This window comes from Meleagris gallopavo, chromosome 6 (genome assembly GCF_905368555.1).
Source record: "Meleagris gallopavo chromosome 6, MGAL_WU_HG_1.1, whole genome shotgun sequence".
NCBI classification, from domain to species: domain Eukaryota; kingdom Metazoa; phylum Chordata; class Aves; order Galliformes; family Phasianidae; genus Meleagris; species Meleagris gallopavo.
The window spans coordinates 34,369,322-34,395,000 of NC_139409.1; the positions used below are offsets into that span (position 1 = coordinate 34,369,322).

Below are 25,679 nucleotides of genomic sequence, written 5' to 3' on the forward strand. Positions count from 1 at the left end.
CATTCCAAGAGCCATAGTTAAACAAAACCTTTATGTGAATACCTGGATCTTTCTCTAAATTTACTTTATCTATTGTGTTCTAGTTTTATTTGTTGAGATAGACAATTTGTCTATCTGTCAATGTTGCATTTGCAACATTAAATCTTCCTACTGAACTATGTCTTATTATTCACAGGGCACTTACCTAAAATCTCAAAAATACTTTGAATTCTGTGTTAGCCCTTCACTGTGCTAACAGCCATATCTTTAATAAAACATGTTTTCTCTCTATAACTTCACAAAAATTTTAATAAAAGCAACAAGTACTGCTAGACTAAATAAACATCTTTCTGGAACCCCATCCACCATATTCTTCCTCACTGACATTAAATAAATAAATCCTAATCTATGTGTATTGTTTTCCAGCCAGTTATACTTAACAGCAATCCACAAATTTCCAAGGTTTCTTTTCTATGAGTGCCTTGGGAGACAATTTCAACTGGACATTATATCTCCTGGTTCAGTAGCAGCTACAAACACTAAAAACACAGTCCTCCGCATGCATTAGCAAATCAGACTAGCTCTATTATTATGTAATTATTTTCAGTGTACTTTATAGTGGTATGCTTTATTACTTCATCCCAGTGAAGACTTCTATAACTTTGTCTCCAAGGTAATCCTTTATGCACTCAGCTCAGCTTCAAAAAAAAAACAACAAACGAAACAATTAATATGTCCTGGTATTTCACAATATTATATAGAACATTGATCAATTTTTTCCTAACTAAAGCAATAGTGTGTTTGCTTAAACACAGCTTTCACACACTAGAATCCTTTACTAAATTCAAGCAAACTTCAACTATGAAAGGTTTTTTTTGTATTAAAGAAATGGCTGCATCTTCCCCATCCTCATAATACCCTACAGTATTTTTAAGTGGGACTTCACATTTTTCTTCAATGAGATGAGGATTCATACAGTTTTCTAATATGCTGCAGAGCTACTGTTAGAAAATGCGTATGCAGAAGGAAGAAAGGCTATGCATATATATCACAATATGAATTGAGACAATTCTCATCCATCTCCTAAGTATTAATTATTTTGTTTCAACAGTTAGATACTTCATTTGCAAAACACTGATTACTTCCTTATTCTGAACTTGTAACTAGGCCAGATGGACAAAAATGACGCTATACTTTGATGCTCAAAGACGTAACGCTGCCTAAATATATGTTTTATTTAAAATTAAATATTAAAACTTCAAATATTTAGTTTGGATATATAAAGTTTCAAATTAAAATGCAGCATGTGTCTCACAGTAAAAAAAAAATAAAAAAAATCACAAAAACGAAGATGAAATGGATGCTTTATATAAAATATTTACATAGATAGAACATCAAAAATGTACCATAGTTGGTAACCTTTATGACTTGGGGAACCATGTATTTACATATCTTTATCTTTGCATGTGCGTATGTGGTGTTGTGTATATATTTTTAACAGTTGACAGCTGTTTTAGAGCATACAGAGATGCCAAGCTGAATGAGGGTCTTGATTACTTCAAGATTAGCTATCTAAAGTTTCTATTCATTTTAAGTGTTGTTAGTGCGAAGAGTCATTAGTCACTTCCTTGTCTCATAGAACATCAGCATACATTTACATTGTTAATGAACATTTGGGGTAAATGAATTAATGGCACTTTTAAACATCAATTCAATACCAATAACTTTGTATGTCATAGAAATGTTAAGGTTGGGATAAAAACGAGAAACCTTTTCAGTCAAGGTAACTAACCATCTCTGGGCACAATAAAGGCTAAAATTAATTTACTGTGTCTTTTAACAGGATAAAAATCTTGATTTTCCTTGAAATGGAGTTGAGAGAATTTCCAATATATTTGGGGAAAAAAATGAGAAGAAAAAGCTCATCTTTCTTGATTGGTGTAAAGTAGAAGCAAACTATACTTCCTCGGGAAAACGGTTATTATTTTAGGTTATTGCAAGTATCTAGAAATACTTATAAAAATGCTTTTAGTTTATCAAACCAAAATGGCTTTATATTGTTAAGATGTCAAATATAACAGAGGAAGAACACTGACCTGAAAATGCTATTTCATTTAATCGTCAGGTTTTAAAATACTATCCCCTAGATGTTCATTCTAACTTTTTGATACTGAAAAAGCTTTATAAAGCCATGAAGAAAAAACAAATAAACAACAACAAAAAAACTCTCAAAGGAGCAATGAAGTTTTACCCACGTATTTTAAAGCAATGCATTGGCTTTTTCTAAACTGAAGTAGTAAAACTGACTAAGCAAATCTTGACATAGCTTTCTTAATAAGCACTAGTAAACAGAAGATTTACAGACAGATACACCCACAAAGAATGGTTGATGTGGGTGAGGGACTTAAGAAATGTGACAAAGTTGTTTCAACTCAGTAATTTAAAACACATTTTTTAGTTTGCCCTCCTGGTACATGTGCTCAATGACTGGAAAATTGCACGTAGTTAAGGTGCCATTGTGTATAACTGAGTACTTGAGGAATGTTTTCATGACAAGGATCTTGGCTTCTTGTTAAGCTTATCACTTTCTTCGAACCAACTATACTGTCACCACTAGCAAATAAGCAGAAAAGACACGCAGTGCAGACATGCATTGCATTATGCAAGTATTTTGCTCTCACTGTTCATTAGAGTCTTCCAAATACTGCATTTTATTAATTTACTTCGGGTTACAAAGTAGCTTCTACTGTTAAGAGTCTATTCACTCTACCTCAATTTTCAGTAATTTTAAAAATAAGAATATATGACAATATTCTTATCAAAAGAAGGTCAAACAAAAAATATGAAAAATCACCTTTTTTATTTCTATAAACTCTTCCAAAATAATGCACACTTTATCACAGTTTGAATAAATAAAGAGGGAAAAAATCCTGGAACGAGAGCAAATGTGAAAGACCATTGTTCACAAAGTAACACAAAGCCATGCTTTATTTCAATATTCTTATGCTGAAATCAGTGTTTGGTTTATGATTAAAAAAGGATGACAGAGCTAATGACATTTGGCTAATGTTTCTGTCTAAAATTGAAAGTTGACTTTTTGTGGTTTTCATTAGTATCAGAGTGTTCTACACAAACACTGTGAAATGTTCTTTAAGTTTCCTTGTCAACTTCATTGAGAAAATTAAACAAATTATGACAGGTATAGTTATCATTACACATTATGTTTGTAGGTATAAAGTTAAAATAAAACATCCCCACAGAAATACAAAACTCACCTTCCTCTCTTTTGCTCAAGTAACTCTGCAAGGGATCAATGCCTACTTCTTGTTCCTCTGTTTGCAAAGGGTGGCTGGTTTCAGATACAGATTGATACATATTGGCAATAATTTCCACTGAAGGATATTTATCTGGAGGAAAAGAAGAAACAGTGTTCCTTTAACTACTTTGCAATAACACAATTCACAATTTAAAATACTTAAAAATCTTTCCTTACTTTCCAGGTAGAAAATCACCATTAGATGTCAAACAGAAGAATAATGACATTTCCCTTCAAATATTTTGTTACTTGATGTCCAAAAGAATTGTTATAGTACCTCTCAACAATCACATGCAAATAAAATGCACACATTGTTTTGAGGGACAGTGAGTTGGAGCAGGAGTCTCTGTCCTTCCTTTTCTAGCTTTCTCAACTCATCTTTCAGTCTCATTACAAAGAAAATTGATGCTAGGCTGTGGGAACAATGAAGCTTGTAGAGCAAAGCTGAGGTAACAGCCATCATCACATCCTTCTGGATTCAGAACACCTCATCCTAGAAAAACATTTTTTTTTTTAACCATATTTATATTTTAGAAACCTCAGGTCAATTTATATTTTAGAAACCTCAGATATTGATTGATACAATGATTTCAGTTTAATCAAGATTTCTATTAGCTTTGTAGTAAGGTGATGTTAAGGAAACATTTGAAGAAACTTAACCAGCTAATTAGTTAATATTTATAAAGAAGTTCTTCCCAAAATTAAGAACAAAAGGAGATAAAGCGGGTCAATGAAAACCCAGCAAGAGGGTTATACAAGTTCATCATCACAGTCTGAATGGAATACAAATCAATAACACATGAATGACCAAAACGATGTTAGAAGCTCATGTGAAGTACATTTTAAGCTAATATTTGCTGCAATGAAAAACAGGATGCCAATAAAAAGGGAGAAGTAGATGGTGTTATGGTCAGAGAGGTAAGACAGAGAAATGACCTTTCCAGTGCATTATCACAATGCAGGAATACATTTTTCAAGACAGCATTTTGGTCAGTACATAACAATTTATTAACAGCTTAAAAGAGATGGAGCTAATACTGACATATTGCTGCCACTTCAGTTTTAAGTATCATTTCCTGTAGCTGCTTAGTTTACAGTATTTAAATTTCTAACTCCAAGAAAACTATATTTAAGAAGAAATATACAAAGTGGTATGTTCCTACAGTTTCAGGATTACCAATTCAAAAATCACTTTAATTATGCTTTTCCTATGGTTCCCATAAGGCACTGACCATGTATGCTTAATGACTTCAGTTTATTAACAATAAACAAATGATCATCTCTTGCTACTTTTTAGCTAAAACATTATTCGATGGTGCTTGGAAGTGAAGGAAGGCAAGACTGCCTGCATTTGCAGTGGTACATATTTATAGCAAATAATTAATCAAATAATCATAGAATCACAAGGTTGGAAATGACCTGTAAGATCATCTAGTCCAACTGTCTTCTCATTACCATTGCTACCACAAATTAAACCTAAATCATGGCCTTAGAGAAAAAGCACCACAAATACAGAAAGGCCTTTAACAAGTCTTTGAATGACCTCAAAAAACACATTATGAATGCAAGTACACCTCACATGTTTTGTATGTGATTTATTAACCATAATCACAGAAAATACATGAATAATAATTTCAAGAGAAGTATTTAAATACTTTCTAGCCATTTAAACAATATCTCAATGCTTGCCTGCAGTCTTATGACTACATAATACAGGCAGATGTTTATAATTACTTGATATTTTAAATAAATGAATGAAAGACTTGCAAGAATTAAAAGTTGATTATTTATTTAAAGAAAAAATTGTAGAAAAATACGTTTACACTTTTCTCCTGTTGGAATTCTAGCAGCTTCTCCTGTTGTCTTTGCTGTATCAGTGTTGGTGCCTTTCTAATGCACGAGCCTTAAAGGTTCGTTTATACTGTTCTGCTACAGTTTAACTTTTTATTGTCATGGTCCTTCACAACATATCTACAGAAGGCACAATGCTACTAGCTTTTCAGATTGAGAACCAGGCTCAAAATCTCCTTATTACCAGCCACCACTTTAAGACAAACTGTGCTTTGGACTTACATTTTCTTATATGAGTAATACAGTAAGAAATCAGCTCTGGTAAGCTTATTCTCCTTTTTCTTCTTTTCTGTTTCTACCTTCTCTCTTTCTCTCTCTCTCTCTCTTTTTTTTTTTTTTTTCTTAAATACTCCCCAAATACCATGCCTTTACAACATGTAAGAGCCATAATTTACTTTACAGACAGTTACAGCAATTTTAAAACTAAAGAGATTTACTTTTGATACTCAAATAGTGATTTAATCAGTTACTTGTGTTTGTTTATGGATACATTTGATTAGTGTTTAAAAAAAGTATCACTATTAGCTTTAGTGATAGTCCAAGCAATTTCCTTTATAGTTCCGTACTTAAGTTCTTTTCAGCTCTTCTAAGAAAGAACAAAGCAAACTATTAAATAATTATGATTACTCTCGGGATCTTACTCTGAGAAAGATTAATTCTTTACAGGTTTGTGGTTGATTCGTAATGGCCTATAACATATTGCTCATATTAACTAAGATGTAAGTTAAAAGCATTTTCAATGTGAAACAATAAAAATGTTATTAAAATCCTCTGAAATTCAATTAGCTTACAAGACTCGATACTGACTACCTAGACTCTCAGTCAAAGCTAACAGTGACTCTATTATCTATTCCTACTAATTTTCTTCAAACATGATGGGCTAAAAAAGATGAAGAGCAGGCACCCTTCCCAGCACTGGGAATTCTACTGTTCTTTAATATACATAGAAACATAATTAGGGCTGCATATGAAATATTTATCTTGTTTAGGGGAATGAAAGGAGACATGATCCCACCCGTGAGCCCAAGGCAGATAAGTGTTGTGTTTGGCTCCTTTCTCTAAGTGTGAGAGCAGAGAAAGCCCTGCAGTACTGCTGGATGCATCCAGCACATGGCTCACAGCTCAGATGCCGAGAGGTGCCTCCACCTATGGCAGCACCTCATGTCAACTCCTCACTGACCAGCACACGTTGAATGAACCCAGTCTGGTTTCACCAGTAGAAAAGGCACCTTGTTGATACACTTGTGACTTGTCAGTGCAGGTTCTCAACGGAAAAAACCAAAAATCCCATGAAATTGGCTTGAAGACACAAACATGGAAATCTGGATATAAAAAGGAGATATCGTCTTATAAAACACTCCCACATGGTCTCCTCCTCAGTCCATTGTGGCATAAAATATCTTCTTGCTTCCATTAGGAAAAATTTTACTTCCACCTTGCTAACAACCTCCTTCTGCATAACAGAAATCAACTACCTGTTCTATTAATTATCTGCTAGCTAGAAATACAAGACTAAGTCTAAAGTCTCTGTGAGATTTGTTTCTATCTTAGCTGAAGTGTCAGTGCTGCACTTGTCATCCTGACAGGAACTGAGCAAAACATGGCAAAGCATGTATTACATAAACATAGAAGAATATCACTATAGCCAGTAGAGTACAAAACAGCAGAGTTCTCTGTGATTTGATTATAGTAAATGTTCATGTAATAGACTAATCATAATGAATGTTCAATCAGAAGTTGAAATGCTCATAACAAAACCAAACTTCAGAGGTATTTTTGTTTGTTTGTTTGTTTTTTAAAGTAGCAAGACTATTTGTTACCGGATGAGCAAAATACAAGACTACTCTATTGTCAAAAAATATCATAAATTCAAAACTATCATGTTCACAATCTGAACGTGAACACAGTACTTTATTTCAAGCTACAAGACCTTAATTTATCTCTTCATTTGCAATAACTATTGAAACAAATATAGGTAACACACTTTGTTTCAAAAATAGTTATTGAATGATTTCAATTTCAAAATAAACTAAACCAACTCTGAAATGTTTTCCTTTATCATCTATCTCCGCATAGAAATTTAAAATGATTTAATCAAACTGTGTGCACAAGATAAACCAAAACATACAAAAACTCATATCTAGTGAAGAATATTCTTCTTGTTTGGACAAAATGAGAATGGTTGTTTAGAAGGTGTAACTGAACAGAAAAACAGAAGTGAGAAGTCAGAAGCACTTCTGATGCCCGTTTGCTCTATCTTCCCTTCCCCTTATGGTGCAATGAAAGGAGAGAAACCACAAGCTGGAAGAGGTCCCTAGCATCAGGGTAGGAAAACTGCACAAATTCCAATTGAGGTCTCCAAACCAGTTTCCTGTACAGATTGGAAACACTCTTAGGAAAACTAAGATTGCTGAGAGGATACAATGACAGGTCTGGAGGCTTACTTGAACTAACAAGGTACATTCCTGAGAACTTGTTTCACTCATGTTTTCTGTCATCCTCTGATCCCCAAACAATTAAACGAAAAATGTGTGAAGAAAGGAAACAAACAAATGTTCAATCTTAGTAGAAGAAACCAAACACTGCATAAGCTAAGGGTTAAAATCAGTATAAAGGGTATATATCAGTACTGGCAGCGTTGCTGGAATATGACATTTCTGCAAACTACTGAAGTGTAGCAAAGTATTTAAACAATACTTTGCATTCATTCTATTAGACTGTATCATCTACCTTCTTCAAATTATCTTCGGGCCTTTATTTCATGCCATATAGCAAAGTTTACCATTTTAATTACTTAAATTGATGACAAGTAGAGGAAATACTTGTTTAGCTAAGTGATAAATTAGCTGCCCTATGAAGTCAAATTGATTAAAATGACCTAGCGAAAAGCAAGTGTCTGATGTCGTAATGGTCTTCTGCACATTCTGTTGAGTTTGACAGCATCATGTTATCAGGGTTCATAATTCTGGCCCTCATTTGCAGCTTATGAAGTAATCAAGTTAGCACACTGAAGTGAGAACAGAATACAAAAAACATTTTACAGTAGATATGAAATTAAATATTAGGAGTATAAACATGCATTGTGTATACTTAAAGCAATGGAGTACAGATGACTTGCAAATAATCTAGAAGCAATTCCAGATCTCAGGTTTGCTTTCAGTAGAAGGCTGAGCAGGAGAGGATGGTAAGCATCCATGGAGTAATTCTGCTCATCTGAGTCCACCTGTTACAGAACATACAACCCTTCACTGCCACCACCTCTATTTATATACAGAAGACCTGCTGCCTGGGTTAAAACCAGCTGTGATGAAACCCAGCAGGGATGCTACTCAGGCACTTCCACAGGTTGTTAACACTTTGAGGAAACATGTTTCAGGAGGAACATTTACTAACTCTGAAGAAAAATGCACAACTTGACAAACTTTGACTAGCATAAAGCAAGTTTGTTTTCTTTTATAAAATGTATCAGCTTATGTATCATTAAAATAGAATGACGCAAACATAAAAATGGACTGACATGGTAAAGCTGATTAACATTACCATCAGCTGGGATCCGGAACAAAACAAACATGATCACTGCACTGATGGACAGGTTAACAGCCAGTGAGTCTGAAGATCATGAAATGCAATTAATTTTGTCCCATTTAATAACATTTCCTGCATCTTAACTTCTGCCTCTCTAATCTTTAATACAAAAACAGAGTTACATTGGACTTTAAATAAGTTAATTAAGTATTAAAATCAATCATGTGAAAGTCTTAATATTTAATATTGTTAGATTGTATATCAAAGTGGTTTTATTATTTATTTACTCTGAACCTTTCCAGAATACTTCATGTGGCAACAGGGGGTCTGTATCTCACAAGATAAATGCATTTACAATGCCAAATAAATTATATATAAAAGCATTTGTCTTAATACATGTCATTCAATATTAAATATCACCCATTGGTACCACCCTGAAACCCTAATCCATTTTTACCAACCGCACATTTGTATTATTCAAATGTTGTCTATTAAACAGTCGTCTCAAGAGCCACAGTAAAGGAATACATACCTAAGAACAATTATCATAGGAGCTTTAAAGCACTGTCTACAGATTTAACCCTACAACTTTCATGTCTTAACAGTACTTAAACACGCAAAGTATAAATTCAGCAGTGAATTAAAATGTCACAGATAAGAAACAGTATAAATAGCTGGGGATCATGTCAGTGTATTCTCTTGGTAATTCACATGATAGTTAAAAGCTTTTTTTATGCTATGAGTTAAAATATAAAATGCAAAGTAAACCCACAAAGCTATCATAAGTAAGTTATATTCTCTTAATTTAGTAGACATGGAATCGTCCATGTATTTGCTGCAAGATGGAACAAGCTCATGCAATTTCTAGCTTATAGTTTCCTTGAGGCTATGTGACACTGCAAGATATGCTAGTTTGATTCAGGAAGAAATGGGGGTAAATAAAGCAGAGAGGATTGAAAACCTTATGTACTGTTTACCACTGTACTCAATAAACCTATCCCCCTACCAATCTTGTCAAGAATGCTCTAACACTATGAACATGTGACATTTACTGCTTCTCTCCAGCACTGAAAATGATGACAAAGTACAAAAAGTATCAACCATGTTAAGTTCCCAGTGCTACAGTTCAGTAGGTTTGGTACTATGTATCTCAAAAAAGGAAATAAAAAGAGGAGAAGGAGAGGAGAGAGAGGCCAATCTTTTTAGCACAGCTGATGTCTGATTACTAACAACAGTAATATGGGGAATAAACAAGAGGAGCTGATAATCCTTACATCTGATCAAAATCATAACTTAATTGGCATAACAAGTAAGATTTAATGAAATAAATCATTACTAGAATAGTAATAAAGAGCAGAATTATTTGCTCAGAAAGAATATACCAGTCAAATGAGTGAGAGCAGTGCCTTGTAAACAGACATCTACATTTACATGGAAGTTAGAATACAGGAGAAAGTTGAAAATAGGGGTAATAAAAGAAGGAACACTATAACACTACAGAAGACATAATAGAAATGGAAACTGGCTGGCCAATGGCTTGGGTAAGCTGACAAAAAAGAACTTTCATTTCACTTGTTCATACTTTGAGAAAAGAGCAGGAGAAAGCAGAAAGGTAGGTCACTGAATTAAAATGAACTGGATTCTAAGCCACAAGTAGAAATTAACTCGAAAGATGAACATTTCTAGTAGAAGTGATCTTAGAAGGACAAAGTTTATGATTCTTAGGAAAGAGGTGAAAAAACATGGTAATACAAAGCAAATTTCAATAAATTATTATTATTATTATTATTATTATTATTATTATTATTTTAAGGAAAGAAACAAAGTCAAGGGAAGACTGGAACCCTGGAAACTTGGCCAACTCTTTAAGAGAGCTCTCTTATATTATATGTAGTGTATCCCAATGCACAGGAAGGATAGAAGATAGAATTACATGAATTTAGCTAAACCATGAGTGACCCAAAGCTTGAGCAGAATGCACTCAAAGTAAAAAGATCAAATAATGCAGGTTGTGTATATTGAAGCACAAAGTCACATGGTCAAATCAGAAAGAAAATGAATGCAGAACACAAGGAAAAAGAAATAAACATTCTTCATTTATCATGTAAATATATACAAGTTAGTTGGAAGAAGAAAACAATGAAAAGATTTGATCTCGTATTTAAAGGAAAAGGAGATTTATCAAAGATGGAAAGGCAGGTGAAGTGTTTTATGCTTTACTCTTTGCTAAATGATTCCATTGCAAATCAGATTACTGACACAGCATCATTTAAAATATACATGGGTTAGCTCAAAGAAAGATTAGAGACAAGATAAATTAGTTCTTTTCAAATAATCAGATACAATTCAGCTTAAAGTAATTTCATATAGTAGCTTTGATAAAATGGATACTGCCCTCAAAATGTGTAGTTTAACTGACCATTGGTGCTACTTTCCTTCTACAGGCATAAGTATCTGCATAGAAACAGGACAGTTGACTCAGCCGAGTCAAAGCTATCTTACTGGAAGATTAACCAGAATTTTACCAGGAATAATGAAGGCCTTGCACTTAACACAAAGAAAGTTATTCTTTGAGTAAAAGGATATGAACAAGTGGATTACAATTTGACGGTGAGTCAACAGCATCATATTACTTCAAAAAAAAAAAAAAAAAACAACACAAAAGAAATTGATAAAAACCAGATGTAGCTTCATTTACAGATATATGAAGTAAATCTCCCATCATGAGATGCTGGTAAGATCTAAGCTGCAGTAAAGTATACATCTTTATATGGACAGCCTAGGAGGGTCAACATCTGGCTGGTGTAGATAGAAAGGAACAACAAGACTAGTAGGAATCTAGAAAATACAACCTATGGCATGATTGAAAAATCAAAATGTTTTTCATTAGTGGAAGAAAGACTGAAATGAAGGAAAAGAAATACATGAGATTTCAGATCTTTACATTATGTAACTATGAAGCTACTGCCTCCTCTTACAGTAACCTAGAAGTGCTAAAAACCCTATTCATATCAAAACAAATCATACCAAATTGGAAACCCATTAAACCAAACAATCTGCTTGCTTATTCTATTATCGAATGCATTTTATTTACCTGGTTGCAAAACAATTCAATGTAACTGAAATTAAAGTACTGTCCTTCCAAACACAGTTAAGACATTAAAGTAGTTTACTGTTGTTTATAGTATGGAAATGACTGCTTTTAACTATTTAAGAGTTTTACTTTCAGAAACACAGAGGCACCATGCTATCCTACATACTTTATGTTTTAGTAATACATATGTAACTCAAAGGGCCAAAAAACGTCAAGGCTGAAAGAAATCATCAAAACAGTGAGCCGTAAAAAATGGCAGCTTAGCCTGCAGCCTTACCTGAAATGATAGTAACTAGCTTAGACACTAAAAGTGTATTCAATGAAGTAAGTTTCTAGGATATCACAGCTTTAGAGTACTAAGCAATTAATCTAGGATTCAGCCTTTTATTCTTTCACTATTTTTAGAAAACAGTTTCCTACAGGGGCTGACAATTTTTATAGAAACACCAGCGTGTTCATGCACGCACGGAGGCATTTACATCAAATATTTCTCTTCTAGATATGCAGATACTAAAGCAGCATGGCCTCACACTGAGGTACAGAGAAAGTTAGTGTAAGCTCCACTAGCTAAGGAAAAAGGACAAAATTTCGTAGCCACTTTCAGAGGAGCAAAAAGAGACAGAATTCATTTTGCATCTTACAATGAAGTTAGTAATGTGAAGAACCATGAGCCATGTTCACGTACACAATTCAGTCTCTGTGATTGAATGGAAATGGGCACAGCTGCAGAAGAAAACTGAGTGGAAGTGGAAAGCCAAGATGAGGTGCTGACATCTAATTCAGTTCACACAGCAATCCCTAAGTAAAGCAGAACAGAATAAAATACTTGAAAAGCAGATAACCCCCATGACTTTGAAACACAAGATACAGATGAACCGTGCTAACCATGCTGGCAGTTGACTGCATGAAAGCACTCTGTACCAAGGTATCACTCCTGCTGTGATTAACATTTTACTTGTTGTTTTAGTATGAATGTACTACTGTGTTCCATGTTACTAAGATGATGACAAGGAATGTTCTTCTTCCTTTTTCAGACAGAGAACTTTGGTGCAGCATTTCTTCTGTTTCCAGCGTTCAGTAACTCAGTACTAATTCCTGTCAGGGTTAGTATTATTATAAATGGCAGAAAACTACAGTACAATACTCTTCCTTATTTAAATTCTTGATCTCCTAATACAGTGTTATCAGTTACAAGTCATTTTCCTATCCCCTCCCTCTCTCTTACATTCCATTCAAATTTCTGAGCAGTTGGACGGTATGTTCTATGCTTTTCTGTAGATGCACATCAAGCTGTCAAGGGAACAAATGGTACTGCCGAAGTCTTCAGACACAGAGAAGCAAGGCAGACACGGTTGCTGTAGCGCATTATAGAAATCATGCTGTTATTTGGAGGCATTTATTCCCCTAAAATATTTTCTGTGTAGTCTTTGCTCGTTGCCAGAGCACATAAAACACATGCATAGAAATCACCAGTACAAGCAGCACGGTGCATTGAATGCATGTTGGCAGCAGTGCCTCAAAACCTGAATCAGATGCAGGTCTTACGCAGAAAGTAAGAAAGCAGTCTTTGCAAGTTTACAGAGAAGCAAAAGTCTGGATCTACAAAGAAATATTTAATTCTACAGAATATTAGAAATATACCCTACAATTCACAGCACAAATAAGCATGTGTAATATAAACTAATTCAGAAATAAAGTCTAGAGGGGACAGTATTAATAAAACCAAGGCGCAGTTTATTAGTTAAAGGGTTTTTTGGTTTGGCAGTAAATTTGTTTCATCAGAAACAGCTGCCACCATCAAGTTCTATTCTCTTTACACTAAATCCCAGGGCTACTTTGCCTTATAAGTGGGTCAAGCACACACCACCCAGTAAGAAGCAGAAGCCTTACTTCACACAACACTCTTTGCCAAGACCTGAGTATCAGGATGAGACCTTCGACAAGATCACAGGTATTAGGAAGCTAAGAGTTGCCTTGAGAATTGTGTATGTTCTGCTCTGGGGAAGCACAGCAAAATTACAGATAGGATTTTTCAAAGTTTATTGATTTTTAATAGGTGATACAATAGATTGATGACTCCTAAACATGCTAAGCTTAGTTGAGAGGTCTCTCTAATTCACCACGCACTATGACATGACCGAATCTCCCTGTGTTGTCTGAATATCATTACTTGTATGTAACAAGCAAAAACGAAATGGAATTCCCAAGAAACTGCAATCAGATTTGCAGAATTGTACTGGAACAACAGCTGTCATTATGCTTTACAGAAAGCTTGCATCACCTTTGAGGCTAAGCTTTTAAGCCAATTTTATTAAAAGAATATAACAGATGTAAACAAGATATGGTTAGATGCCTCCTTGATTAAATTTTTCTATTTGTTTTTAGAAAGCCTTCGCAGATAATCATCTAACACAAAGACAAGAAAACTATGACTTTTTAATAATATTTAATGTATAAATTACAAACGATGATAGCCATTAACACTGACAGTCCTCCTGGAGAAAACAGTTGTTTTCACATAATTTCCAGTTCTTTTGGTTTTGGGTTTGTTTGTTTCATTTTTCAGTCTTCTGACAAATCTTAACTTCTTTATCTCCAAATGTAAGAAATGCCAATTAACAACAAATTTCTTTCACATTTTTTATCCTACTGCAGACTCTCATACTTAAAATTGGTCACATGAAACTGGTCATATGCAAAAATCTAGGAAGATGTACTTTTTGCTATGTGGTTGCATTTCTATCAATAGCTTAGATGCAGATGTGATGTAACAGAGGCCAGGCTATGAATCACTTAGACAAATAAAGAGAGTGAAATCAGAATTTTGAACAGGATCCAGAAGGAAATAGAAAGAAACCAAGCATACAGAGAATACAGGTGTGAGCAGTTCTCACTCGACTCTTTTACTTAATAGCAAGGCTGTGCATCCTAAAGCAGCTAAAATTAGTGGTAACTTTTGAATGTTGGTCTGTTGTATAGATAGATTACCCCGAAAGTAATGCCTCCTATTTATTTCCATGGACAATACAGCAGATAGAAAGAGCAAAATAATACTATTTGACAGAGTAAATTTTCAGCTATACAACACTATTTTTCAACATTGTCATCACCATCAGCCAAGATGTGTGTATGAGCTGATTGAGACACTATTTTGCAGTGTGATAGCTGTGCCTGCTTATATGCAATACAGGTTGTTTTTCATGTCGCTGTTGCCACTTCTGAAACGCACCATCCACTGCCTCACTGTACTCACATCCACTGTTTGGTCTCCAAAAATGTTCAGCAAGCATCAATGAATGTCAATGGGTGCCATTTTTTTCCACATGGAGGAATTCAATGACACACCTTTGCTTCAACCACATTCCCATGTCAGCCGCCATTTTGCCAGATTGCTCCTCAGCTGCTATCTGCCATATGGCAACAACATGTAATAGAATATTGGCGCGAAGGTTCAACTTCTACTGCCATACCACCAACATCCACCTCTGACGTTGCAGACCAAAATAATAAAACAGGAGTCATTACTTTCAGAGCAGCCCTTGTACTACTCATCTTTCTTTTTCTCCTAAAAGATAGTAGCAGGTGTCCTTATTTTCCTAAAGGAAAGGAAGGAAAAAGTGGACCAACAGATCCTTCATAAAAGGAGAGATGACAGATTGCCTAGCTGAGATGAGTCTTCTGTCAAAAAAATCCAGCAATTCCACATTTTTCCAGGAGGGCTTGAAGCTCCATGATTTCTCAGGAAGAACCACAGAATATCCCGAGTTGGAAGAGACCCATAAGGATCACTAAGTCCAACTCCTGCCCCCACACAGGATCACACAAAAATCGCTCCTCCATATAGTTGTTCTTGGGAAGTTCTTGTTTTTTCTTGCGAAAGAAAATTGTAAATTCCTTTCAGTTTTAGCAGCCATGTTTATAAGTGGAGCACTGGATACAAGAAAACTAAGCAATTTTAATAGTATTTGCCATTTTTTTACTTTGAATTTTTGTCAGAGTTTCATCAGAAATAAGAGCCACAATATAAAATATAACTGAGGTCAAATAATACAGAAAGATAGACTACTACTACCTCACTATGCTACTCCACCTCATCTTTTTCTCCACACAGAAATTAATGCAAGACTCCATTCAAATATGTAAACAATACAATACTTTCAACAAAGTTTTCTGAAAAAATGCCATCAGGTATGCCCACATACAAAGCTACAAAGTTAGCCTTCCAAGAAATATTATTACCTTGCCTCCTTTAAATTCAACATTGCCTTTCTATTTGGTAAAGCTTTTAATAAGGAAGGAGGAGGAATGATTTAGGTTATTTATTTATTTATTTTAGTCCAATAGGAATGGTCAGGAGAGATGAGTAGGAAAAGATTTTGGTTTTGGTTGCTTCATTCTTTTGCCATTGAAATACTGTGTATTTGCCAAACTCCTTGGTTCAAACACAAAATACATCCGTGAACACTCATTTTAAGAATGGTCTCAAAGACATCGTATGAAAGAACTACACTGGTTTTCATGTCCATGTAGTCCTTGTGCAAAGTGATATGGAAATACTTCTGAGATTTTAGTACAGCAATTATTTAACTTAATACCAGTTTTCCTAATTAAAGGCATGCAGTCTGTCATTTCTGTCTCACAACTTACACCCATATGACACTTCTGTACAACTTAAAATCAATTTAATCATTTTCATTCTACTTATATTTAGCTAGTCCCTCATGAAAGAGCCCAGAACTCTAGCCTAACCTAGGTCCTTTGTATGCCATATGTATATGCAATCTATTACATCAATCAAAACAGCTCACAGTTCAGATGATGTATACACAAATAAATGTACTTTACCTAGAGGTCAAAATAATTTCTGTAAGAGCACAGTATATTTTCTTGTTTTTAGCTACCTCCCACAGCCATGAAGTATAAAAATTTAACAAGCTGTAAAACAACAAATTGAACACTATAGATCGAGTTTCTTTAGTGTCATGCAAGGAATACTATAATTATAATCAAGAATACTCTTCAACTTATAACTTTGCTTTTACTCTTTATTCTTTCTATATTGAGGCTCTTGGTGGCTTATGCCAGCTTTATTACAAAATATGATTATGAGAAGGAAAGGTGAAAAATATAATAAATTCAGCTACTCTGAGATCACATATGTAGGAACTAAGTTGTCAATTTTGGCTGTCTAAGATAGAAATAAGAAAAAAGATGTAGACACTATCTCAGCTTTTGCAAGCACATTATATAGTCTGGGAATCACCAAGACAGTGGATAAATTAGAATTTCACTACAATGAAGTCTGAGTTGTTTCTTAACAAGATATGAATCAGTGTTGTTCTGATTTGACAGAACTATGAGACTTTAAAAAATTGTACTTTCAATATATTAAGTACAATAGTTAGGAATTTTCAAAAATGTTTTAGAAATGCTCAGAAATAAGGCTGTTTGAAATGTATATATATCACTACATTAGTCTCACAAAGAGAAAGCTGGAACAAAAATGTACTGAAAAAGGCAGGAATACTTGTCTACATAAAGTAGGAAAAAAGGAGCTACTGAAGAATCAGTCTTTCACTGTAATGCTTATTTCTGGACAAAAAAAGTCTACCTTTCATATATGTTGGACAATATTAAGCATATGAGCACAAAAACTTAAAAAAGCTCTATAATTTACTCTTCTTCAAATTTAACAAAATAAACATTGCTGAAATAAAAAGCAAAGGAATACATTATATAAATGACTATTCAATTTAGTGACTGTAATTTGACTATGGTAAAAATAGTTTGTGAACTTGTTATGAAAGACTACAGACCAAATTCTGTCCTCCTCAAAACTCCCATTCATTTTATTAGGATAGACAGGTAGTCTCAGTGCTCTAATATAAATGTACGATTCACAAAAAGTTTTCACCTTGTGACTTTGTTTGCTCATCTGATTCAACTATGTAATTATTTTAATTCTGCTTATTAGGCAATAAGCAGAATTACTTTTAAGAACTCTTCTGCACTGTAGCTTTATGCATATTTCTGGTAAGGATTTGGTAATGCAGTTTAAATATACTATATGTTCCTGTGACTTTTTTTGGTATTCTATTAGAATTATAGCACAGTTCGGATTGGAAGGGCCCTTAAAACCCTAATAGTTTCAATCCCCTGCCATGGGCAGGGCTGCCACCCATTAGCTCAGGCTGCCCAGGGCCCCATCCAACATGGCTTTGAAATCTTCCAAGGATGGAGCATCCACAGCTTCTCTGGGCAGCCTGTGCCAGTGCCTCGCCACCCTCTGAGTAAATAATTTCTTCCTACTGTCTAATCTAACTACCTTTTTTCTCTATGTAGAACATTCCCTGATAAAGAATTCCTTTCCAGCTTTCCTGTAGACCCCTTTTAGGTACCGAACAGTCACATTGAGATCTCCCCAAAGCATTCTCTTCTCCAAACTGAACAAGCCCATACTCCTCAGCCCATCTTCATAGGAGAGGTGCTCCAGCCCTCTGTTTATACTTGTGGCCCTCTGGATTCCTAGCAAAGGACAGTTCTGCACTTATCCACCTTATCGTCATCTCTGAAAAATAATTAATACATTCCAGATGCTGTGTAATGACTTTATAAATGAACAAATTAAAATATATAAAAGGCCTTCACAAAGCAGCACTGAGGGACAAAAAGGGAATCCGTATCTGTGATATTTCAAACAATGCTAATCTTAATTTTCTTGAGCATACAGATGTATGCAACATAGAAGCAAAATCTTAGCTCCCTTTACAAGAAAACAGAATTTGAGTTTTATGTCTAAATGTCAGCCTTTACTATTATAAAATTATACAGAATAAGGAGGAAACAGGGCTGATAGCGCATATAAACACGACCATGTATTAGGCTGCATTTAATTACCAGTTCAAACAACAACCTGATCTAACCTTTGACAAGTAAAATAAATGTTCTGAATAATTTAACCAAAGCAAACATTTGCTGTTAAATGCTGGCTAATTATAGTAAGAGATGTACAGAGAGGAGGGAAAAAACCAAAAGAGATGGTAATTTATACAATTCTCCTGCAATTGCTACAGCTACTCCTTGAAACCTTTGAAAATTTGCTATACAGGACAAGTACCAAGTATGTACTCTGGGAAATACTTGTCTGTGTTTAAAAGAAGCACTGTATTAGAATAACTAGCACTGATTTATAACCATCAAAGAAATAGTCCAAACACAGAAAGTAAGGTAACATAAATTTCAAGAATATCCACCTTTTTCTACTGGTGGCTTTCTGATACGAAATGTCTCAGTTAGTAATACCCTGTATTGCACTGAGATATGAAAAGCTAGAATGAGGACTGGGCTTTTCAAAAGTGTTAGTGCAAAATCACAAAGTCTCACAATAGAATAGGGGAATACTGCTGCACTTCTGAAAACAGGAGTAATAGATTCTTTTACATTCTTTTGTTACATAAATGCTAGATCAACAGTTAAATGACACAGAGAGATTCTTTAAAAATCATCTTCCCACAAAACAATACAGTGATTAAATAAGTTTATCACTATTATTTCTTCAGATACGCTTTCTATAACTAGATATCTATAACTATCTATATGAAATATTGAGCTTTCAAATGAAGCTAATGATCGTAGAAAAATAAATATATATGATGAGGACAAATACTTGAAGTCAGCATGATTCACATATCAGAAGAGCAATAACTATAAAACTGAAACCCTTAGCAAAAAGGTGTTTTTTTTCTGCAGCACATATGATTTCCACTTGTAGGCTATTTTTGAAGAATTGAATGGTTTTTGCTATCTTTGGGCTAAGAGTTTCACTTATTAATGCAACGAAGAGTTAGGAGCAGCATCAGCTCTCTCTGCTTGTACAATAACTATGGTTCAGAAAAATCAGAAGACCATGAAAATTTCACAGACAAGAAATGTATGGTAACAAAAGAAGCCTATAAATCCCTAATCTTGAATATATATTAATATTTGAAGGCTTTATACAATCTACAAAGTACAAAGTGAAAGCCATTTAAAAATATTAAAACTGACTGTAAGTATGCTCCTCTCTTTTCCCAAAAGTAATTTGTGTGCAGATAAGTTCTGGCCACAAGTTTCCAAGACAAACATATTATCTTTAAGTTACCTTTTATATTTTCATAAATATTTAAACTCTCCCTGAAATTTTAAATATGTTTATAGAGACAAGACTGCTAACACTCTTAGTCCTTTATAATGAAAAAATATGAATTAAACTATTTCTTGCACACTAAGAGAAACAATTTCTAAAAGAAAAAGACATAGTAAATTCACAAAAAAATTACAATGGATTGCTTACTTGAGAATGAGGCAGGTGGGTTCAAGAAGCTGAACTGGATTTTCTAACTTAATGTAAATTCAATATTGGAAAATTGAGTTTGAAGGTCATTACTATTCTTGATCCATAGCTCAAGATAAAGTCTTTAAGTAAACAAAGCAGTAAAGAATTTGACAAGATCCATACATGAAACTCTGGAGGAATTCAAGTAAAAAAAATACTTTTACACAGTATCTACTACTTTTTACCAATAGGACAGTAAAATGCACTGTGTTTGATTATGCTGAGGTGTCCATAAAAACATATTCAGCTGTATTCAGACAGGACGGAGGGAAATCTTAGGTCATCAATAGTAAATGGAATGAATCAACTTTTTCCAGCTATTATCCTGCACATAAAACTGGAATAGATCTCTGAAGTTGTTATGCTTTTTGTATTCTGCACCTGAAATGTTTTTCAGGTTCAGTAAAGTAAATTTAACTAATAGGAGATATGTTTCTCTCTGGTGAACTAAAAGATATCAAGAAATAAGATGGCTACTCAGTTCTATAATATTAACTTCTCCAAGAGCCTTATATTTTATACAAACAATAAAACAAACAAAACTAGCCAAAGTTGTGAGTGCTGGTGTGAAGACCATGTCTTAATGGGGAAGGGTAGGACCCACACTTCCAAAATATTCTGCACTTTAAGTGCAACATTAAATATCTAAACAAGAAATTAACACAATATTTAACAATTAAATAATTTGATCTGACAGTAACATTGAAGGAAACCAGTGTTTATCAGATAAATCATAAGAATGAATCACCACATTAACCAAAATCCAAACCTGAATGCTAGCATACTAAAAATAATATTGTGATCATAAACTCCAGGAATATTTACTGTTCCTGGATATCATCTTACATAACAATCTGATATAGCAGGTGGTGTACCTTGAAGAGTGATTATAACCACATAATTTACGTACATATGTACACATACTTAGGCGTAAACCAGCTAGTATCTTTGCCCAGTTGGCCCACCTGGTGGCCAATTTATCTGAGTCCCAAGGGTATCTCCATCCAGACCACAAAGAAGAGAAATATGATGATGTTGGAATTAGCCAAGATTTTTTCCTGACTTTAAGGATCAAATTTTATCATTATCAGTATTAAAACCTACACTTAGATTCACATTATTGTGTAACAGTTTACAGAGAAATCAGAATTAACAACAAAATAAAACATAGAATAGATAAAATTAACAGATTTCACAGCAGAATTATACTATTGTGGTAAGTTCCTTTTAACTAATCCAATACTTCACCCTGGTCAGTCTGTTATCATAACAAACAACTAATTTTGTCTGTACTGAAAGTTTACTGCATATTTCAGTTTTGCAAGTACTTGTAAGGTCTTCCTGAAGAGAATTCACTTTTTTTGTTGAATGGCTTTGTGACATGGATTAGCCTCCACAAGAGATCTAAACTGAGAATAATTAATTCATTTTGCAGTGGCTGCTCTGAAAATAATGTCTCCTATTTCATTTTGTCAGCTGACGATGTCAGAGGTGGATGTTGATTGTATGGCAGTAGAAGTTGAACCTCCGCACAAATATTCTATTACATATTGTTGCCATGTGACACAGCAGCTGAGGAGCAATCTGGCAAAATGATGCCTGACATGGGAGTGTGGATCAAGCAAACGTGTATCACTGAATTCCTCCATGTGGAAAAAATGGCACCCAGTGACACCACTGATGCTTGCTGAACATTTTTGGAGACCAAACAGTGGATGTGAGTACAGTGAGGATGTGGATAGTGAGTTTCAGAAGTGGTCATGTCCAGCTACAGCAAAAGCAAACTCTTGTCCATCACTGGTGAAAATGCATGGCTAATGGTGGTGTCTATACTGAAAATTAGTTTTTTGTAGGTGAGAATTTGCTCTACTAAATAGTTTTATAATGCTCTTTGCATCTGTTGCAGTTTTCATGGAAATAAATAGGAGGTGTTACTTTTGGAGTGACCTACATGTATAATTGGCTAGACTTAAGTGAGAAATGAAAGGCCAGTTCCAACAGAGTTCAGTGATCAGCCACTGTTGTTTTTTATATAATTTACTGGTTGAATTTAATAATTACAGCGTTGCCTTGATAATCTGTAGCTACAGAATACTGGAATGAGAAGATGAGAGAATACTTCTCATATTAATAGAAGAATTGATTTTGTTTTCTTTTAATTTAAATGCAGACCCCCATAAACTGCAAGCAGAGTATTTACAACGAACATCTAAGAACACTAACACTGGTTTAAACTAAAATTAATTTATATCACTCAAATCCGGAAAAACATAATTTCAAGCCTTGATCTTATTAGGATACTTAATGTAATCTTATTAGAATGTGTGCTTCTATATATCAAAGTGTTTTATACATTGCAAATATATTTTAAAGAGCTCCAATAAACATTACTGAACAATTCACTACTGATCTCCAAGCCTAGTTTCACAAGGGGTGATTACTGGGTCTATAATTAACACAGTAGGAGTGGCAATCCCTTCACACTGCCTATACTCTTGCTGCTCTCCAGAACCAAGTCATATGGCAGTTAGTTAAATTTCCAGGACTTTCTCATCTCTTAGCTGCCCAAGGTTTAGCACAGAGCAGCATGTTTTCTAAAAGGACAGAGTACCTATAGATTCAGTGGAAGCAAATACGGATCATACATGCTTAAAATTTCAGAGAATCAGGCCTGGTGCCATATACAAGGAAAATGCTGCCAGAAATGTCACTCAGAATCCACGCCTGCCACTCTACAGAGTTTTATATATGCTTAATGATGGCTAGCAAGTACAGAGAGCAGATCTAGCTAAAGAAAAACAACAGAAAGCCAGGCAGCCGGAAAGCAATGAGCACTGTGCCTGCACTTCTACCCACTGGCAGAGGAAAAGTAAAATGGTGAGGAAACTGGCAAGACTGATGCAAAAAATGTAAATGTTTCTAAGCACTATAGAAGACTTTAGGAGATACAGTTTTTAATCTTGTTTGAAACAGTTTCAATACTCCAACATTAAAGTATGCACATATATATTAATGAAGCAGACATGTTAATCCCCTCGATGTCGATGTCTATGAAGCATCTTAGCTCTTACTTCCTTCTCCCTCAGTCGTGTGTAAGTAACGTGCTGTGGCAACATATGAATAGTTTATAGCTCCGGCAATGAATGAACAGTGACCTAAACTCGAGCAGCAATTAAGGTTTCCGTTTCTTTACCCATCAGCTATTGCATATACTCACAGCAAACAAGTGTGTTTTTCTGACATGCACACTTGTCTGTTAATAAGTTAAAGGACTATTTCAGTCAAGAGCCTTTCTGTTTTTCCCCTACACGCTTCGTTTCTTGCTACATGCATTGGAGTTTTCCTCTGATAGAGATGCTGATGACAAGCCAACAAAATGGAGGTGATAGCTGCCATGGTTTAAGGTAAAGAATACTGCAGTACTTTGCAGCAGCACAAACTGCAGTTGCTTCCCTACACAGGCTTTCTCAAGGTGCATTGAGAGCTTTCAGCTAGCACTTCCAATTGATTGTAGTGCAGCACTATATATTCCTTGCAGGACTTTCACAGACTACAAGCATCTGTAGCCAGAAGAATTCCAACATTTCAAAGTGCAATAGGAATGCAATAATTAAGGTTTATTTTGTTTTGGTTTTGTGTGTTTTTTGTTTTTTTTTTTTTCCCTTTGTAGGGCATGAAGAGAAAAAAAATGCAATGAGCTGTGATCGTTCCTTTTCATCAGCTCAGTTCAAAGTAATTTTACTAATAATGCATTGCACATTATCAATACATTATGTGTGCAGACACGATTACATTCAAACTCACTCCACTGAAACTAAATTTCAGCTGCAGAATCTTACAGGAATCTGAGAGAGAAACTACTGGCTTTTCAGGGACCAGCAGGTAATATTTTGCTTAACAGTACTTAGGAAAAACATTTTGCCAACTATAAACAGACAAAATGTTATCTGTCAATGGAAACTACAGAAATCAATTTCTTGATTCTTTTTTCTCATTTTAAAAATTGATCTCATTTTCTCAGTTAACTAAAATATATGTTTCAAAACTCTCAGCCGCTGTTTATCTAGCATGAAATGATCTCTGCAAAAATACAGACCAGACCATAGAAAAGAAACAGATCCTGATAGCTGTTAGTACATTCAACAAGCATTATACTAACACATTTGTCTTTGTAGAAAGAAGAGAAAAACAGAAGGAAAGCTATCTGCTTTTGAGATAAGTAGATTTTTTTTTTTTCTTTTCTAGATATAGCAGTGTAATTTTCTTCTACTCTTTTTTAATCGAATAATCAATATGGATAATTGGTCAGGGGAAGTAAGAGTCTACTGAACTGCAAAGTGCATGACTGATTCCTTTATTCTGGGAAGGTAGCATCTTGTTGTCTTGATTATTTAAGCCAAAATTTGTAGGGAGTATGAATTCAACAACTAATGTTTAACTCTTTATATTCCATGAAATTTGAATGTTACTGAAGTTAACAATTTTCATCATTGAATACTGAGATAAGCTCTGCTTCCTCCAGCCTCAGTTCTGAATCTATAATATGTATTATGTATGCATAAATTTAAAGAAAACACATTGTTATACATGATACTTGCTTTCTGTAGTACGGCTTTTCAAACCTCCCAGCATTTCACCCATCAAAAGGGTAAAATGCAAGTTATATTTTAAAATGTAGATAACTGAGAAAAAAAAAAAAAAAAAAGACACGATTGCAGACAAAAGGCAAGCGAATTGGATTGACTACAGCAGAACAATTTGGAAACTGAAGATTCAGCTGGTCCCTCAGAAGGCCCTGCTGCCACTTTCTCCGCACGTGAGGGGATTGTATGTATGTGAGAAGGAGAGCAAATTTGGCAAAACAGTAGAAAGAAATAGTAAGTTAATCATGAGTCACAATTGATAGACTCCTTCAACTGCGCGTAATGCCCTCCAAGATGCACATAACCGTGCTAGAGTTGCTCTCAGCTCCATTTCCTGGATGCTCCAAATCCTGCTGAAGATTTATGAGGCATTAAGATCACTTGAGACTCCCTTCCTATCTTATTTCTTTACCTAAGTAGTCATTTCCCATCCTTTTTTTTTTTTCCTTTTTTTTCCCACCCCCCTTAAAGTTCTCTAGCTAGAATTTAAAAATCATGAAACATTATAGAAAAGTCAACACTTAAGTCTTAGCATTCATAACTAATGATGCATTTTCATTCTTCTTTATTTTACGACTTCCTTGAATGCATTGATAAATCACATTTCAACCTTCTCAGAGCTGAGAGTTTGAGTGGACACTGGAGGAGGACAAAGAATTGAAATGGTTCTTACATATATAAGCCAACGTAACTTTATGCCTGTTTTGGACATTAACTGGTATTGCTGTATTAAGAAAGTAGTTTTTCAAGGGTCACGTGCACTAACTTCAGTATGTTTTACACAGCTATTAACATACTACAGAATATACTTAGTTCACGTAATTATCTGTAATTAATATTATCAGTTCTATTAGGTCCCAGTGAAAACATCTTATTAGTTCTACAATTAAATGATTC

General features: G+C 34.5%; 1 protein-coding gene across 14 annotated transcripts in view; it reads right to left on the bottom strand.

The window, feature by feature from the left end:
* TBC1D5 (TBC1 domain family member 5) overlaps positions 1-25,679 on the bottom strand; it is a 297,677-nt gene that overhangs the window by 174,235 nt on the left and 97,763 nt on the right. For all 14 annotated transcript variants that reach the window (XM_085226304.1, XM_085226314.1, XM_085226310.1 and 11 more), the window contains one exon: positions 3,255-3,386. In XM_085226304.1, coding sequence (XP_085082430.1) covers positions 3,255-3,386 — 132 coding nt within the window. The remainder of the gene's footprint in view (positions 1-3,254; positions 3,387-25,679) is intronic.